Source organism: Clarias gariepinus, chromosome 6, assembly GCF_024256425.1.
Source record: "Clarias gariepinus isolate MV-2021 ecotype Netherlands chromosome 6, CGAR_prim_01v2, whole genome shotgun sequence".
Classification (NCBI taxonomy): Eukaryota; Metazoa; Chordata; class Actinopteri; order Siluriformes; family Clariidae; genus Clarias; species Clarias gariepinus.
In genome coordinates, this window is record NC_071105.1 from 27,618,966 (window position 1) to 27,634,826 (window position 15,861).

A 15,861-nucleotide genomic window follows, 5' to 3' on the forward strand; every position below is an offset into this window, starting at 1 on the left:
CAAGGCTTTGCATTCGTAATTTGCCATATTTTGATGACTGGCTCCTATGTGCACATATCAAGGATTTGGGATAGAACCACCGTCTTTGCAAACATTACACTTTTCATACACTATGCTGTTTATGTTTTACATAATCTAATTGGAAAGTTGTTTCAAATGTTTGAACAATGTTCGGTAATTAACAGTTACCTATGTTAGCAACAGTTGTTGAAATAGTTAAACTGACAGGCCCTTAGCTCTATTAAGTGTTAATATTTTTCTCATCCTGTTTTCTTTTAGTCCCCAAGGTCACACCAGCTAATGTGAGTGGAGGAGGTGGAAGCCGGTCAGAATTAGTTATCACATGGGAGGTAAAATGACCACTATAACATCTCTGTGTGTATACAATACTGTGAAAGATATTTACCTCTTCCTGATGTGATGATTTCAATGAGTTTAGTGAGACAAAAATGCATAATAAATAAATACAATATTATATTAAATAAAAATAATAGTACATCAGTGGTGTAACGGAACGCAAAATGCATGTATTGGTACAAACCTCGGATTTTAAGCCATGATGTGGTTTGTTTTCAGCTAACGTAAAGTCAAAAAAAATACTTTGGCAAGCACCGTCAAGTAATTTTCCTATTTGATTTGTTCATAACAAAGTAAGAAACTTTGCTATTAAGCACATATTGAACGTCAATCCACGTTTATAGCAGTAAAGCGAAGCCTGCAGTTAGCATCGGCTCCAAGGTATCAAGTTAGTTCAGAGAGGCAAATAAACATGTCTGGATGGGGAATTCCATCTATTGTTTTATTTTGACAGTATTAAACATCAACTATAGAAGCCGTGTGTCTACAACACTACATTAATTAATTATATATAAACTGTAGAATATAGCCACCATACCCTTCCCCGCTTGTTGATGAGTTCAGAGAGTGGCATCATAGCAAAACTACTCCTGTACATTTAACTGTGATCTACTACAACAAAAGGGAAGGTGCCACTGTTTGCCATGATTTGGTGTTACTTTGTAGTAGTGATGAGATGAAGCCTCATTTAGGTGTGCAGGCTTCCCAGCCAATAGTTTCATCAAAAGCCTAATTTCAAAAAGCTTCATTTACGATGTCAGTACTGAAATCTAGTGGATACAATTTGTGTAATGAAAAGTTCCTAACGTCACAAGCAGAACAGTTACCATGGACAGGTAGCTCCAAGTAATATTGCATTCATAGTTGCATGTCTATACGTTATTGTTTAAAACTCATGTTTAGTTAGTTCTGCCAGCCTCGGAAGGTTAGTGTTGGTGGGCCAAAATAACTTGCTTAATAAACAAACAAATCATAATCTGATGATTATAAATGCTTTTGTGAAACTGGTGTGTAAAGGCAATATGACAGTCGAGGTTGCGTTGTTGTGCTAAATATCAGCTTAGCACTGTGCTGCCAGTTCCATTAATTTCAATTAACCAAATTAATGACGAAACTCACCTAGCATTAGTTAAAGGTAGACTGTATTAACTTGGATCACAATGGGCACCGAACTGAATGCCCTGTACTGAAAGATACGAATTTGAATGTGTGTACCATTACACTCCTGGTGACAAGTAAAGAAAAGGATAATAACTATTGCTGCTTTTTTATGGCAGCAGTAGTTGTTTTACTTTATTCTATTTATGCATGGTAAACTTGTATGTGGTTCTGGATGATTGGCATATTTGGGGGAATTGTTGCTTATAAAAGTAGCTTATTTTCTCAGCAGGACGTTTTGCAAAGTGCTTGATTACATTTACATTTAGTCATTTAAGAGAAGAACATCAGCAGGTTCCCATAAATATCTTGTTACTCTTTTCTGACATATTATATGAATACCTTATTGCTTACATTTTTAGCCTACTGTATAATAATACTTAATAGAGCTAATAATACTAGTTAGCTAATTTCTATTTGATTATATGTGTTAACCTCAGCACTGAAGGAAAAAAGTAAAGTATGTCTTTGTATGTCTGCATTAGGGGGAAAGGAGTATGAAAATAGTACAGAATATTAATAATTGTACTCACACACACACTGCTGACTGAATATCAAGACTGTGGGTCTTTGTAAAGAAAAAAATAATGAAATTAAGAAGACTTTGTGAAAATTATTTTGAAGGAAAATAAAAGCAGAAAAAAATCTGTGGCTGAAAGATGGTGTACTTGCATAAGTATTCATCCCCTTTTTCTCAATGTTCACTGTGAAAAAAAAGGTAAATGCGGTTATAAGGAGGCATAGGTCTCAATAAGAGCTCAATAGCACAGATAGAGCATTGTGGCAGTAGTCATTTGTCTTTGTCTTTGCTGAAGACTTTCTTAAATTCACGTGGGGTGTTTTTACATGGCACTGGGTTTTGTGGTTTTTTTCAATTATAGGTTGAGACCGCGCAAAGAGATGAAACTTGGAGCCACTAATCATTTCAGTACCCTGACCAGCCTGAGATCAAATCATGGGTTTGCATTTCAATGGAGCCTTCAGTTTTGTGTCAGGGGAGTGAGGGTGGGGTTAAGGTCGGTGGGGGGGATGCGGTGGCCGAAAGGATAGCTCAAGCTTGTATAAGATTGTATGAGCTGGTGCTGTTTGTGCTTACAGTGTCACAGTTAGTCATTAGCTGAACTGGTAACACAAAATTTGGATAAAAGAAGAATTTAAAGGGACGGCATGATGGCTTAGTGGTTAGCACTGTTAGCATCTCCAGGGTCCGGGTTCGATTCCGAATTTAAAGGCACTTATCATGTGGAAGGGAAATGTAAGGGTCCCTCGATCGACCACTTACTTTTTCCTGATTGGTTGTCTCTCGAACGGGCTGATCATATAAACCGATTGTGATTAATGCACAATACGAGTCGACAGCCACATCAACTTCCCATTGCGAGTCTGGGAATATTACCAAGTCTCTTTAAAGGACATAAAAATGTGCAAAATGCAAAACCATGTGAGGGAACATCTGCCAAAAGTTGTAACACAGCAAACCTTATTTTCCTCTTAAGAACAATGTACCATTAATAATTTGCTGAGCATGAAAAGTTATCCACAAAGGCAGCAGCTAAATCTTTTAAGTTGATCTTCACTTAAAAAAAATAAATAAATCTTGAGCCTTACTCTGCAGAGGGCTCAAAGACTAAACCATTATCACAAAAATAATAATGAAGAGAGAAATAAAGAGCGGTTCCCATAACGCTCGGTGCACATGAGCGACTATTCAGCACGGCTGCACACATTCTGGATGATAAGAGGAAGAGCCTGTCTTCTAAAATTGCAGACATTCTAATATTTATTTTTTTTAAAAATGCCTGTCCTCGGTTCTTACTAATAGGTAGCCATGATTGGCTCACCAAATACATAGTGACTTATGTCTGCGATTATTTAAAAATGTTCGGTGAAGAATTTTGATTGGTTAGTCATTATCTCAACCTTCTTCCGTGTGCACTCCTTCCGTTAAAAGGAGTGAGTATAGTTAGACATTAGTTAGACATCACATTTTAAATAAGCATTTTGACATTTGTGAGAGCCCCTTGATGCTTTTTATATAGTCTACATAAAATAATAAGAGAATGGAATGTTTCATATTTTGCCAGTAAATGTTGCATATGTTGCCAGTAAATAAAGCTTTAAATTTATAACACTTTCTCAGATCATAAGCATACTTTGCACTGCTGTTAAAAAAAGTTATTTTTACTTCTATAAAAAGAATACTAATATAAAAAAACAATACTACACAATAAATAGAACACAGTAAATAGCAGATCCCAATAACTCATAAACCCATGTTCAGTCTCTGTATCGACCAGTTCTGATTTCTGTGATCAGCGATTGGCCCTAAAAACCCTGACTGGAGCACCCCTAGCAAGATATGAATGGTGCTTGCTCATGATTTACAGTAGGAGTGGACTGTGGCAAATGACTCAGAAGAGCAGTGTGCTACTTGATGCTGGAGGCTACCACAGTAATAGGACTGTTTCTCCTTCTGACACTTTTGGTGTTCCACAAGGGTTAGTTTGAACTGGGCCATTTGAATAAGTACTGTAGGGCGGATTTCTGGGACCAGGGTGGTGGGGGCTTTTATTTCCTTTCCATTCTTAAGCTTGATTAGCTAACAAAGAATAAGTCTGGCATTGACATGTTACACGAAATTAATGATTTGGGAAAAGGCTAAAAGACAGTGTATGTTATTTCAAACTGCTTCTAAATAAATTTGTATCTAGTTTCATAAATGAGACCATTTGTCCAAGTTCATGACACACTTTTCTCCCCCCATTTGTAATAATCTTTTAGTAGTGCTTTAGATATTTTCTATACTCAACCACATTTTTTAGACCTTTGTCCTAGACATATTCTAATAAATCCTTGGTCTTCACAATACTGTTTATTTGGGTGTGTTCATTAACAAAAGGGTATTTATGCTAAGGACATGTGACGCAATGACACTGCTGGACATTAACAGATCATGTGATATCTGATGTGACGGTAGTTTGCACTTACTGTAACTAATTTGAGGTTTCACAGCATTGCAGGATGAATACTTATGTAAGCACAGCTTTTGCAATTTTATAACCATTTTAAATTTCATTCCATGTTAACATTATGGGGTATTATTTGTACATTCATAATATACAGTGTCATACATGCAAGTTAATTTCATTTCCAGGATTTTCCAGATTGCATTTTCTCACAAATTGTGAAATGGGGTATAAATATTTATGTAAGGCACTATAAAAAAAAGTGGTGTGAATGTTAAAATTTTATCTTACCTCTGATAATTCTGTATTCTGTATCCACACTTCCAAAAACTGTTTATGTATATATCCATGTTTTTGCTGTAGCCTGTTCCTGAGGAACTTCAGAATGGCCCAGGTTTTGGCTATGTTGTGGCTTTTCGACCATACGGTTCGACAGGATGGATGCAGGCTGCTGTACCTTCAGCTGAGGCATCCAAATATGTCTTCAAGAATGAAAGCATCCAGCCTTTCTCAAAGTTCCAAGTCAAAGTGGGTGTCTACAACAACAGGGGTGAAGGGCCTTTTGGGCCAGTTGTCACAATCTACTCAGCAGAAGAAGGTGCATTTTTCATTTTTATTTTTTTGGCAAATGACCCGATACTGCTTATTCTAACCGTCATGTTACATTCATTACTTAGGCCATCTGTTTAGATTTTTGTACTAGTTACCTCATAAAAGAATATTTAGCAATTATATTTTATGATGTTGCTTTCAATCAAACTAACCTGAGAATAATCTCTTTTTGTTTTTCAATTTAACAATGAAATTTTCTCTTTCATTTGAACAATTCAGCCAATTACAGTGGGGGAAATAAGTATTTGATCTTCTACAGATTTTCTAAGTTTGCCGACTTACAAAGAATTAAAGTGTCTATAATTTTTATCATAGGTTTATGGTAAAGGAGTGAGACAGAATATCAACCAAAAATTCAGAAAAAGCATATGATACAAATATTAGGAATTAAGTTGCATTTCAATGAGGGGAAATACGTATTTGATCCCCTAGCAAAACATGACTTAGTACTTGGTAGAGAAAGCACAGTGGGTAGATGTTTCTTGTAGTTGTTTACCAGATTTGCACACATCTTGGGATGCATTTTGATCCACTATTCTTTACAGATTTTCTCTAAATGTTTAAGGTTTCTTGCCTGTTGCTAGGCAATTTAGGGTAACAGCTCTCTCTATGAATTTTCTATTGGATAAAGGTCTGAAGACTAGCTAGACCACTCCATGACCTTATTGTGCTTATTCTTGAGCCACTTCTAAGTGGCCTTGGCAGTATGTTTGGGGTCAATTTCATGCTGGAAGACCCATCCACAACCCACCTTCAGGAGGTTCTTATCCAAAATTTTACAACATATGGCCTCATCCATTGGCCCCTCAGTGCAGGAAAGTCAATCTGTACCTTTAGCAGGGAAACAGCCCCAAAGCATAATGTTTCCACCTCCGTGCTAGACTGTAGGGACTGTGGTGTTCTTAGTGTCATAGTCAGCATTTTTCTTCCTCTGAAAACAGCAAGTTGAGTTGACAAAGAGCTTAATTTTGGTCTCATCTGACCACAGCAGTTTATCCCAATCTTTCTCTGTTCATTGGCAAACCTCAGACAGGTCTGTGCATGTGTCTTCTTGAGGAGGGGAAGCCTTGCTGCGCTGAAGGATTTCAATCCATGCAGGCGTATTGTGTTACCAATGGTTTGTTCGGTGACTGTGCTCCCAACTGCCTTGAGATCATCCACAAGCTCTTCCCGTGTAGTCCTGGGCTGCTCCCTCATTTTTCTCATAATTATTTTTGTGAAATCTTGCATAAAGGGCCATTAATGGTTACTTTGTATTTCTTTCATTTATAAATAATTGCTCCAGCAGTTGTCTCCTTCTTACCAAGCTTCTAGCTGATGGTCTTGTAGCCCATTCCAGCCTTGTGCAGGTCTAAAATCTTGTCCCTGACTTGCCTTGACAGCTTTTTGGTCTTGCCGATAGTTGTGAGGTTTGAATAAAAGATAGAGATTTTGTGGACAGTGGCTTTTATACACATACCACATTGTTGTTAGGAGCACCTTCTTAAATTAATATGTGTACCACAAGAGCACATAACCAGTCTGTGAGAGGCAGAATTATTGTTGGTTGGTAGGGGATCAAATACTTATTTCCCTCATTGAAATGCATATTAGATTGCTGGTGTTTCTTGAAAGGATGTTTATAAGTTATTTGTAATAATGATTTGTCCTCAGAACCTGCCAGAGCACCTACACGTGTAAAAGTTCAGAGTCTTTCAGCATCAGAGGTGGAAGTGACATGGAAAACCCTTCCATGGAGCACAAGCAGGAGACGTGTTCTTGGCTATGAGGTATAAGAAAAATGCAGTAATTCATTACATAATAATCATCAGTAATAATCATACTCCGGTTTCCTTCCACATTCCATGTACATGTAAGTTGGGTTCATTGGCGTTCCGAAATTGCCTGTAGTGTGTGAATGAGTGTGTGAGTGTTTGTATGTCTGTGTGCCCTGTGATGGATTGGCACCATGTCCAGGGTGTATCCTGCCTCATGCCCTAAGTCTCCTGGGATGTTCATTACTTAACATGTCCATTTTATATACAGTCATGTTCAAATTTAGTCCCCTTTTTTTAAATTTCATGTGTTTTTGTGTTAAAAATGATCTGATCATAGCGAGTCTTAGTATTTGGCAGACCTAATCTCAGACAAGCAACATATTACTATTTTAATTGTACAATTATTCATTTAACAAAAATTCAGGCAAAAAGGGAAAAAAAAAACGAAAGTTGGCACCAGGTGCTGCTAATAATCGACCCTTGATTAATTGATCATCAGCAGGTGTGCAAACAAAAGAATTGGCAATTTGCTTGTCTCGGGCATTCAGGTGTGTTAACAGAATGCCAACATGAAAAGACATAAGCAATGGTCTCAGAGAAGCAACTGTTGCTGCACATCACTCTGGAAAGGGTTATAAAAATATTTCCAAATAGGTTCTACAGTGAGAAAGATTATTCACAAGTGGAAAGCACTGCTCTTAGTTGCTAATTGTCCCAGCAGTGGCTGTCCTAGCACGTTCACATTCAAGGTCTAAATGTATGATGCCCGAAGAAATAAAAAAAAAAAACAAGAACTACATTTCAGACACCACAGGCCTCACTGAGCATGTTAAATATCAAGTCTATAACAACACAATTGCAAGAAGACTGAACATGTACAGTTTATTTGAAAGAGTTGCCAGAAGAAACCACATGGAAGCATGACTGAGGTTTGAAAAACTGAATTTGAACAACCTACAAGCCTTCTGGAATTTCCTTTGCACTCACGAGTCCAAAGTGGAGTTGTTTGGCCTTAATGCCCAGCGCCATATTTGGCACAATCCAAACACAGTACAAACACAGCAAGCGGTATTGGAGTAAGCAGTATTAAAATTGTTATTACTGTGCTGAGACCTGAAGAGAATTGTATAAGCGAATGCCCAAAAACCTTAATGAACTTAAGCAATGTTGTAAAGAGGAATGGGCCAAAATTCCTCTTCCAACGATGTGGGCGACTGATAGTCATACAGGAAATAATTCCTTTAAAATATTGCTGCTAAAGGTGGATCTACAGTACAAGCTGTTGAACCATGTGGGTTCTTAGTATTACAACAAATTTTTATTATACTTTTACGCAAAAACACATATAATTAAAAGATGGAGTACTTTTGAACATGACTGCAAATGGTGTGGGGGGGTGCTGATTTATTATTTTCATTTTTGCATACTGTCTTCTGTATTTTCTAACAAATTCAGTTAATTCTTATCCCAAATATATAAATAAATATCAAGTTTAATTTACAATACTATGACCCTGACAAGAAAGTTAAAAATGATGCTCTAAATGCATTATGCAGAACCTCCCAGTTAACATGAATGCGTGCCTTTTACAAATATCACATCTTATGCACTTGCTTTTTCCTTCTTCTTTTTTTGAAAGTGTCATTAAAAATTTGTCACCCTGTTTCTTGTGACTTTGTTGCATCCCATGGATCCCAGTCCCTTTACATAGCGCTAGTCTAAAAAAAATATGCCCTGTAAACCTCAGTGAAAATACATGCTAAACAATTGTGTGCAGTCTGGATAATGTATTTTTGTTATATCTTAAGCAGGTAAAATATACAGTATATATTTGATATACTTACTGACTGTAGCTATTGCTGTGCACAAAATGTTCTTCCACAGTAGCACTATTGCCCAGATATTATTTTAGCAGATGGCCATTCTAAGCACGGCACTAAAACTAAGTAGTTTATAGCCTCCGTGTGGCGCAGTGGTGAAGCGCTCGCCCTATCATCCGGAGATCGCTGGTTCGAACCCCGGGTGATGCTGTTTTCCTCTCACAGCCGAAGGCACAGAGAGAGCTGATTGGCCCAGCTCTCTCAGGGGGAGGGATGAGAGGTACTTGCGCTCCCACATTAATCACGGCTCTACAGCCAATCAGGGGCGTCTGTGAGCTCATGCACGCGGAAGGAGCGGCTAGCACTTTCCTCCGAGTGTGTTACTCAGCCCCTTATGGTGCGTGAGCAAGCAGTTCGAAAACATGCGGTCGGCTCGCGTCACGTGGTTCGGAGGAAACACGGGATAGCTTTCGCCCTCCTAGTGACGGGGAGGAATTGGCCACGACTAGATTGGGGAGAAAATCGGGGGAAAAAGAATTGGACAGGACTAAATTTATAAAAAAAACTAAAAAAAAAAACTAAGTAGTTTATGCTGCACTGCGTATCACAGAATATTTGCTGTACAGTTTTTGATTAATTACCGCAGTGACACTGCTAGGGTGAAAAACAGTCAATCAAAAGTATTCCTCTAACATTGCTTAAGCAAGATACAAACCTCTTTATAAACAATTTTACAAGGTTTTGTAAAATATTATCTTAAGTCTCTGATTTCAAAGGCCTCACCTACAATGTAGAAATAAGTCTAATAGCCTGGTAGTAAAAAAGCTTAGCGATGTTGTTTCTGTATAAAAAACAATACATTGGCTAAAGTAACAATAGTTAGGATTGCCACACAAAGTTAAAAAATCTTTCAGTAATACTACAATAATTGGTTTTCAATGAACATTCTAAGGTTTTGCATCCATTTTTTAGCTACGTAAATTTTTTTTATTCAAGAGCACATACTATGTGCTTATAATCCTGTAAAAGTGGCCATTAAAATTAGACGTTTGGCTGAGTTTTTCTTTTTCTTTTTTTTAAGCAGGACTAGCACAGGATTAATTCTAATTTAAATTCTAATTTTATTTGTCACATACAGTACACAGTCATACACAGTTTGATATGCAGTAAAATGCTTAGATGACTGCTTGTGACCTTAAAATAAAAGACTAATAATAGAAACTAAATATAAATTATTATATAAATTATTATTATATATATTATAAAAAAGAAAATAGAAGGTCAATTTACCTAAAAAAAAAATAAATAACTGTACAGTACCAAATATACAGTATAAAAAAAAATATATGAAAAAATGTAGAATAATAGGTAAAGAAAAACAGCTGTACAATATAGAAATATAGAATTTATGGAATTTTTTGTGTGGGAATAAAGGGGCACTGGTGGCTCAGTGGTAGGTTTTTTGCCTGTCATGCAGAAGGCCCGGGTTCGATTCCCAGCTAGTGCCCAAACCCCAGCCACTGGATGTAGTGCCGGTCCCAAGCCCGGATAAAATGGGAGGGTTGCGTCAGGAAGGGCATCCGGCGTAAAAAACCTGTGCCAAGTTGTAGTGCGGACTGGGTATTCCGCTGTGGCGACCCCTTTTCGGGAGCAGCCGAAAGAACAACAACAACATTTTGTGTGGGAATGAAGTTGAATATAAATAGAAATGTCCAGGGGTTGTGCAAATATACCTGAAAGTATCATGATTCACATATTTAAAGTGACTATGTGCATCAGGGAAACAGAATGTCCAGAGGGTGTGCAAATCTGCCTAAAAGTGACATATTTAAAGTGACTTGTGTTAGAGTAGGTAACTAACGTCCACGAATGTGCAGGTGTGTAGTGGCCACTAGTGTCAATGAATGTCCGGAATGTCCAGAGAGAGTGCAAGAAACAAATGTGTGGATGTGCAGAATGGATTAGTACTGTGTGGTGTACTGATTGAGAGACCGTATCGCCTGTGGGAAGAAGCTCCTCCTCAGTCCCTCTGTGTTGGTCTTCAGGGAGCAGAATCGCTTTCCTGACCTCAACAGAGAGAACAGTCCATTGCTGAGGTGAAGTTCCTTCACGATCTTCCTGGCCTTGGTCCAGCACCGCTTGCTATAGATTAAGTGCAGGTCAGGGAGCTCGGTGCGGATGATGCGCTCAGCTGATCGCCTTACCCTCTGTAGAGCTCGTCTGTCCTGCATGGTGCTGTTCCCGAACCAGGTCGTTATGTTTCCCGTCAGGATGCTCTCTGTGGTGCAGGAGTAGAAATTCCTGAGCACCCTGGAAGGCTGTCTGAAGTCTCTCAAGCATCAAAGGTGGTAGAGACGCTGCCGCGCCTTCTTCACCACGGTGTTGATGTGACAGGACCATGCCAGGTCCTGCCTGATGTGGACACCGAGGTATCTAAAGCTGTCCACTCTCTTCACTGGGCTCCTGTTGATGACGGGGGTCTGGTAGTTCCTCTCCTGCTTTGTACTAAATTTTCACTTTTCACTTTTGACTTAATCTTCACTTTTTGTTTTCGCTCCTACACATCAGGGGGAAAAAAAACATGTTTATGTTTTTGACTAGACTGGATGATTTTGTGCTTCACTAAGTGACTAATAAGGCTTTAAATCTTCACTGTGTTCAGGTATTGATGGCTGTCAAGTCCTATATACTTCTTAGTTCAGCAGGTACTCTGCCTAATAGCAGGCTGCTCTCCTGTAGTTTCTTAATTGCTTTTTCAATTTTTTTTCTCCTCTATTAGCTCTGAAAATGGCTGTTGATAAAGCCAAGTCTCCCAGTGATGCTGTACAGTGTAATAAAAATATAATGAAATATTGATTTTTTTTTTCAACTATACATCTAGCAAGAGAACACGAGCTTTAATTCAACTGAAGGCTGAAAGGCTATGAGCATGAGAGCATGGTAAATTTACCAAAATAAACTGAAAAATGGGGAATATTTGTCAAAAACAGCCTGTTTCTTGAACATAAGACAAAACGTTTAGCGTCAGATCATGTATAGGAAAATTTATTCCAGCAGGATGTCTTCTTTGTTATTTACAGTAAAATGATATTGAAAATGAGGCCATGTGTATTACCCATAACGTACCACACAATTTAAATACAATGAAATTACCAAGTCCACCAAGTTGGTTTGCAAATGTAATATTTAAATGATTCACAAATATATAATCTCAATTATATAACTAGACAACTTGTTAAATAGCTTAGCGGTGAACACGCCAAAAGCATTAAGGAAGACTATAGGCAGGATGTCTGATATTGAATACAATTATAACAAAAAATATATATATATTGTGGTTTTTAGAAAGTAAATCAGTTGTTAGTGGCCTTAATTTGTTCATCCTCTTTCTTTCTCTCTCTCTCTCTCTCTCATCGTCTCGCTCTAGTTGAGATACTGGGAGAAGAAGGAGAAAGAGGATATGGCTAGTGTGTTAAGGACGGTGGGAAATCGGACATCGGCTATTATTCAGGGGTTAAAAGGGAGCAGCACATACTACATCACAGTGAGGGCATACAATACAGCTGGAGCTGGACCTCCAAGTGCAGCAGTCAATGTGACCACCAAGAAACCACGTAAGTATATCATAAAATAATCTGCATTAAATAAATTAATCAGACATTAATGTGCATTGTATGCTGTACTTTAGTGCACAGTTACTAATGTATGCAGTTTGTAGTTTTAATTTACCTCTAAAAGCATTTTTGTTGGTTTCTAGCTCCTAGTCAGCCCCCTGTAAAGGTAATGTGGAACACATCCAATTCCAAGATCATACTCAATTGGGAGCAAGTGAAAGCTTTGGAGAATGAATCGGAGGTCATGGGATATAAGGTATCTAGTTTATTATCAATCTAATATATCAATCAAACAGCATTGTTACAGTGCAATCCATTTACCTTTTTGTTGCGGGCATTCCGTCAGATGTGTACACATCTGGCTCCGCATAAAAGAGGTCACATGACACATGACAAAATTTTTATATTAAAAAAGCCTGGTCATTTTGAACATTGAACATGTTCTTAGATCAAAATAATTTACATATAATTTCTATTACATAAATAGGATAAAATGAATATGCCCTTAGCCAAGGTCAATCTTTTATTTAGAAAAACTCCTTGGTAATGTATATTAAACGTCTGTTCTTACCTGAAAAGAACAGCTTTCCTGTTTTTCATATTTTTTTACTGTTTGCTGAATTTCCAGACTTCAACTAACTCTTGCAATTTGTTTTTAGGTTTTGTACAAGCAAAACAGACACAGTCGTCCCAGAGTGATGGAGACCAACACTACATCAGTGGAGCTGTCTCTGCCTCCGGATGAAGAATACATCATTCAGATCAAGCCCTTTGGAGAGGGAGGAGAGGGCAGCAGCAGCAAACAAATCACAATCCCCAGAATATCTGGTATGTGTTTCGCTGTAGTCTTAGAAAAGTCCTTATTAGGAGACAATTATTGGGGGAAAAAATGTGAGCCAGCTTCTTACAAACCTTTTGTATCACAAAATTTCTTATTCTCTTAAAAGATTAATCACTGAATTATTAAGTAAGGCAGACTTAAGTAACTCACCAGCAGATGCTGTTTTAGAGAATTAAAAATAGAGTAGCATGATACAGCACAAAACAAACAGCCAGTTCCACTGCAAGGTCATTTATTTTTCCATTAGCAGCATGTACAGTAGCTTTTTATTCATCTTATACCACAACAGTCACTATGGAAGTAATAAGATATCAAAATGAGTGGAACATTAAATCAAAATTAATCGAATCAATGCCTATTTTTACACATTTTCAATATAATTTGTTTATTTACTTATTTATTTAAGTTTGTAAAAAAGCAGTTCGGCCAATCAATGTTGTAGTCAAGACCACCTAAACTGATCATGACCGAGACAATACCACAAGTTCCACAAGGCATAATGCATTTATGACTAAATGTAAAATATGCAAATGAGAGGCAATCCTTGAGTTTATTTAAGAGGAAATTCCACAAATAATTAAAAAAATAATGGTGTAAGTTGTCAAGAAAGCATCCTTTAAGGTGAGTCAACTTTGACTAGGGTTTGAATAGTTAAATAGTTTTATATTAGATCTACAACTGTGTATTCATACTCAATAATAATAATAATAAATATTTTATAACTAAATTTATCACATATATGAAGGACATTTACTCATGTAAATGTAGGACGTTTCCTCTCTCTGCTGTCACTTTTCTAGCTCTCACTCAAGTAAGGGAATGATACTGCAGTGAGTTTGTAGTTTATCAGTTTACAGTACATACTGTACGCCTTAGCCAAATACTTTTTTTTTTTTTTTTAAGGAAAACATTCCCTCTCCTAGGTCCATTAGGATCACTACTTGTTAGGATAAAAGTGTAGAGAGAGATTAATATCAGCTTTTAGTAGTGTATTGGAAGATTAAATTTACTTAGTTAGTATTTTTTAGTATTGCCTTTAAATTGTTTAACTTTGGTCAAATGTTCTGGGTAGCCTTTCACAAGCTTCTTAAGTTGCTGAAATTTTAGCTCATTTCTCCTTATTGAACTGGTCTAACTGAGTCAGGTCCGTAAGCATTCATGCCTATACACACTTTTTTTAGTGTGTTTCACCCACAAATTTTATATTGGATTGAGGGCCACTCCAATAACTCAATATTATTGTTTTTAAGTTATTTTGCCACAGCTCTGAAAATCTGCTTGGGGTCATTGGTCATTTGGAAGAGCCATTTGTAACCAAGCTTTAATTTTCTGGCTGATGTCTTGAGACATTGCTTCAGTATATCCACATGACTTTCATTTCTGATGATGCCCGTCTATTTTGTGTGCACCAGTGCACCAGTCCATCTTGCAGAAAGGCACCCCACAACTTGATGCTGCCACCCCGTGCCTCACAGTTGGGATGGTGCATGCCTCTCCCTTTTGACTCCAGAGATAATAATGATCATTATGGCCAAACAGTTAATTTTTTTTTGTTTAATTAATGACCTAAATCTAAGTGTATGTACATTTCCAACTTCAAATGTATACCTTTTGTTTATTTATGCTATTGCCCTGAAGCATACAGCATATGCAACATATACATCTGTATACAAAGTTCATTGAAAACTCCTACACATTCTACATTCATTGCACATAGTGTAATGACAATTATTCATTTAGATGATTATATCTTACAGCTCATGAAAAAACTCCAGTATCTCAAATATTACAATCAGTTCCTAGAATTATTATTTTTTTAAATCCCCTAAATAGTACGTTCAGTTATGCCTTTAATACTTGGTTGTTGCTCATTTAGGAATTTGCTCCCAGGTTGTTGCCTGCAGGTCATTGCTCGCAGGAATTAGTGCATTACTGCAGTATGGCATGAAGTTAGTTGGCTAGCCAATCAAACACAATAATATAATGGTCAGCTAATCAATTAGTGGTCGCTTTGGCACTGTGGGAAGGTGCTAGGTAGATTAGCTCAGCATCTCAAGCATAAAGCTAAACATACAAAACAATAAAGTGGTCTAAAATCTCCAGGCAAATCTCAGTGGACCAACAGCAGAATGCAGAAGTTGTAGATGTCTCAAGAGATCTGAGTGTGTTGGCTTTTGATGTACTGATTCCAGCCTTACTCCACTCGAATGAGCTTTGCTTGACCCTCTTCATCTGGCTGCGGTCATCCCTGTTGCGCACTTTTTTCTTTCTTCCCGTCACTTCCTGTCATACGCGCCTTGTGGAGGATGTCGATAAAAATCTTCTAGATAAGTGTCTATTGTGGTTGCATGTACTGTACTAAATCAAGATATTTATATTGTATGAATAAAAATAAAAATATTTAAATATTTTTGAGATACTAGATTTTTTTTTTTGAGCTATGAGCCATAATCATTAAAAAAAAAAAAAAAAAAAAAAAAAGCCTAAAATAGCAGAAATGCAGCAGGGCACTAAATGCATCACAGCTTGCTGCCCACAAGGCCCAGTAGTGCTGATAAAAGTTTATGTAGTCTCAGCCATCTCCGTAAGCATAGCATTGCATAGCAGATAAAATCTGGTTTGGGAGCCAAATTTTACTTACTTTCTGGATAGTCAGCTTCTTCTCCTGCATTTACTTTCTCAGAGAGCAAATGAGGGTTCAGGGAAAAGTGACCATATTAACAGTAATAAACTTCT

General features: G+C 37.4%; 1 protein-coding gene across 1 annotated transcript in view; it reads left to right on the plus strand.

Moving 5' to 3' along the window:
• LOC128527213 (contactin-4-like) overlaps positions 1-15,861 on the plus strand; it is a 195,726-nt gene that overhangs the window by 174,095 nt on the left and 5,770 nt on the right. The window contains exons 17-22 of the mRNA XM_053499586.1: positions 280-350; positions 4,845-5,079; positions 6,747-6,862; positions 12,098-12,284; positions 12,428-12,540; positions 12,944-13,112. Of these exons, the coding sequence (XP_053355561.1) occupies positions 280-350; positions 4,845-5,079; positions 6,747-6,862; positions 12,098-12,284; positions 12,428-12,540; positions 12,944-13,112 (891 nt within the window). The remainder of the gene's footprint in view (positions 1-279; positions 351-4,844; positions 5,080-6,746; positions 6,863-12,097; positions 12,285-12,427; positions 12,541-12,943; positions 13,113-15,861) is intronic.